This window comes from Apis dorsata, unplaced genomic scaffold (genome assembly GCF_000469605.1).
Source record: "Apis dorsata unplaced genomic scaffold, Apis dorsata 1.3 scaffold_132, whole genome shotgun sequence".
NCBI lineage: Eukaryota > Metazoa > Arthropoda > Insecta > Hymenoptera > Apidae > Apis > Apis dorsata.
In genome coordinates, this window is record NW_006263425.1 from 35,411 (window position 1) to 39,240 (window position 3,830).

Consider the following 3,830-nt stretch of genomic DNA (forward strand, 5'->3'; position numbering starts at 1 on the left):
AGGTACAATCAGTCTGGTAGAAAGAGGCACTGGCCCAAGAGACCGAATAGTGCGAACGAAGGGCGCAACATCGACATGATTTACGGCGAGTCTCGAAGCAAATTCGGCACCTCCAGATCCGAGTGCAACGACAACGACTCCGACCCTTACATACGATCCTCTCAACGTTCCAGGAGTCGTCAGAGTTATTGGGGCAGCGACCAGGAGTACGACAGTTGGGTGGAGAGGCCCTACTGGTCCGAGGAACCGGATACGAAGAGCGAAAGTCTGCACCGGAAGAGAGTAGCCAGGCACAAACCTCGCCAACCTCACGTCAAGACCCAGAGCCCGTTCGAGGACGATTTCGCCCAAAGCGTGGAGCACATAGACCCCTCGACCACGGAATCTCTGACCCCGGTCGAGCCACCGAGGATCCGTTCCGAGGGAAGCGATCAGAAACCATCGCCGCAGAGTCCTTCCTTCTCCACGAGATATTCGAAAGTAGCTAGAAGGGGGATGGAGGAAGTGTACAGCAAGAGATCAAGCTACTTCGAGGACGACTTGCCATTCACCGCCACAGCGATGAGCGATTCATCCGATCGGCAGAGGCTACCCTCAGATCAGAAGCAGACGCCTGAAGATGTTCCTTCCTGCGAGGCCAAGGACGCGCCGCCCGACGACTTCGTTTCCGGGGATAGCAGCCGTGATTCCTTCTTCAATGGACACCTGAGATACGACGACGACGCGTTCGCTTTCAAAGCGGAAATGGAGGACAACGTGTCCGATCATCGAGCCACCACCTTACCGTTGAAGAACCACAACCGACAGGGGAAATATTCCACGGGTAGCAACAACAATAACAACAATAATAAGTCTAGAAACGACCAACACATAAGGAAGTCGGAGTCGGTGAATATATTCGTGAGGGAAAGCGATCCGTTTGGCGACGACGATTTCTTCGATTGATGGGTTGTTCGGGGAGTGTTGGACGAGCATGGTGATCGGTATTCAGGGGATGCTTCCGATTTTTCGGGATTGATGTCGGTGGCGGGATGATTCGACGGGGTGCGTTTCCTTTTTTCTGTCCAAAAACGTACCAATCTATCATCCATTTATAGCCCGCGAACTATAGAAATGAACAATTGTATCATCCATGTTTTTCTTTGGTTCGCTTCAAACTGTGGTTGAGGCAATAGGTATTGGCTGATCGAGGTCAGGTTAGGAGATGGGGTTTAGCGTAGTGTTCTACTTATAGTGGAACTGTGGAGCATTTAAAGACTGATTCGTTGGTAAATGGTAGAGTTTTGTTCAAGTTGATCAATGTGAGCTTGCTGTTTTTTAAAGTTGTAAATGTCCTTTCAAGCAAAATCAAGATTGTATTTGAAAGTTGCTAGAATAAGAGTTGCTAAGAAAATATATAATGTTATTTAAAATGTAAGTTGTATTCTCTGGTTAAATAATTAATTTCTCTAATTAAATAATTATTCCAGTTTAGTTTAGCAATTGATTTGTCAATTGATCTGTTATTTATCACATTAGAGAATGTATCTTATTATAAATGTAAAAATTTGAAATACGAATTCACAAATGATTTACAAAGCCTAAGATTCAAAGTGCAGTTATATCAATATGTCATTACTTATTTATTTCAATTTATTATTATTATCCATTATGATTATTTATTATTAAAAATCAAGATAAATGTTTCCTCGAACAATTACAATACTTATTGTCTCTGTTATAGCTAAGTTATTGAAAAACTATACTTGTATCGAATGTGAATTAGAAATTCAAGGGGACGTTTATGGTAATTATATATATCGATGAAGAGGATTCGTCTTGATGTATCGATAGTCAGATATTGATGGGGTACGAGCGACGTACCGATTGCTAGTCATTGTTTTAATAAATTTGTACATAATGTTATATCAGCGTTAGCGTGAAATTCGTCGATCGAGGTCTGTATATGTGCGTGCAGTTTGTATGACCAATTGTTTTATCGATTGTGATCTTGACGCGTAATTTCAATTCTCGATCACTTAGATTTGAGAAAAGATGGAATACTTTGGAAAATTTAGAGAAAAATTGAAAACCCTGATTTACAATATTTTAATATATTTTTTTTTCTCCTTGGTATTGTTGAATCGTAGATGATCCACTTGATCTGAGTTTTGAGAAAAATTTGAACGATTGAGAAAACTTTTAGAGCTATGAAATTTTTTGGAAAATGAATTTTCTAAATATCGAAAATATTAATTTAATTTAATAATAACGAGAGTAAATGAAACATTTTTTATATATTTTTATATGTAAAGAATTATTGAAATTATCTCTCATTTCCACTTTTTTAAAAATTAATTAATCGTGTTTTCGTTTTATTTATTTCGTACGATCACGATGCTAGTCATGTTCGAGTGAGTTAGAATATTAGAGAATACAGGCCAAATTATTGATGGTTGTTGCGATTGAAATCGTTAGAAAATTTTTAAATGTAATTTTTGTGTTCATTTGAAATTACATTTTTATTAATTAAATATATCGAGTTAAATTTAAAAAAAAAAGAAAAGAAAAATTCTTTTTAAATATAAAGAATTAATATTTTGATAGAATTTTATTTTGCAATCAAATTTCTGCAATCATATAATTGTGAAATCATGAAAGAAAAGTTTCTAATAATTTTAGATGCAAAAACCACAATTACGAATGCCTGAGAGGATCTCGATAGTTAGATTATTTGGAATGTTGGAGAATCAAAATGTGACTTTTATACGTTTTTTGACTGGAACGATCTTCGTTCGTATGTCGAATCGATACCATAATAAGAACAAGAAGTAGATTCGAAGAAAAAAAAAAGAAGAATAAAAGAGACAAAAGACGAAGATGTGAAAAAAACTCCGTCAAATCTAGATAGCTTATTTTAAATAGAATCAGAATTTGTTACATTGCAATTTTTTATTTCCTTATTCAACTGCTTTACCAATAGATTTTTATATTTATTTTATATTTTATATTTATTGTGTGTAGATAGATGTTGATAGTCTATATCAAATTTTTTTTAACGCTCGAAAAAAATATATTATTTATTTAATTTATTGATCAAATCTGTCCTACAGCAAATAAATTGAAGGATTCAGAAGAATAAATGGTACATGGAAAAAAACTTACATGAAAATTTAATGGAGAGATCTATATATATATATATTATCACATATTGAAAATTTGTAAGAAAAGTTTTTTATTTAAATACTTAAGTATTTATAATATTTTTTATATCTATCTTATTTTTGAAACAAATACAATTGTACCATTTTTTTCATCGAGTCCCTCAATCAGTCAGAATTGTTACAATAAGGAATCACAAATTTCTGTTTAATCACTTGTGTACCTCACTCAAGAATCGAGATTATAACAAAAAATTTAATTTTCACTTACTATTAGCAACGCTTACTAATGATAATACGAAAAAATGGAACAATTAGATATGCATATCGATATATGCATTAATCAAAGCCAAAGATTTTTTTACATTGCTGTCGCAACACTGATCGCTTCATTGAACAAATAAATAAGGATCGATGGCAATAATTGTGTTAAATTACATTACATTTATCGCAATGTTCAATTTCGAATTTTAAAGCGGCTTAATCCAAAAAAAAATTAATATTCGTTTAACCTTTACGTCAATACTCGAAATTTAAAGAAAGAAAGAAAAAAAAAATCATTCAATTTTTTGATCGCAGTATTTTTCTGATAATAAAATTCTAAATTTGGAACGTGAATCCATATCAAATAACAATCCAAGCTGGATTCGAAAATATTTTAATGTGAAAATAAAAAATTTCATGTTCTAT

At 34.1% G+C, this 3,830-nt stretch overlaps 1 protein-coding gene across 2 annotated transcripts in view; it reads left to right on the top strand.

The window, feature by feature from the left end:
* LOC102674606 (protein disabled) overlaps positions 1-2,832 on the top strand; it is a 14,066-nt gene extending 11,234 nt beyond the window's left edge. Inside the window, exon 8 of one of the 2 annotated variants that reach the window (XM_006612969.2) lies at positions 1-2,832. This exon is cut by the window's left edge and continues 9 nt beyond it. In XM_006612969.2, coding sequence (XP_006613032.1) covers positions 1-945 — 945 coding nt within the window. In that variant the 3' untranslated portion in view covers positions 946-2,832. The other variant, XM_031509223.1, reaches the window with a different exon arrangement.
* The last annotated feature ends 998 nt before the right edge of the window (positions 2,833-3,830 follow it).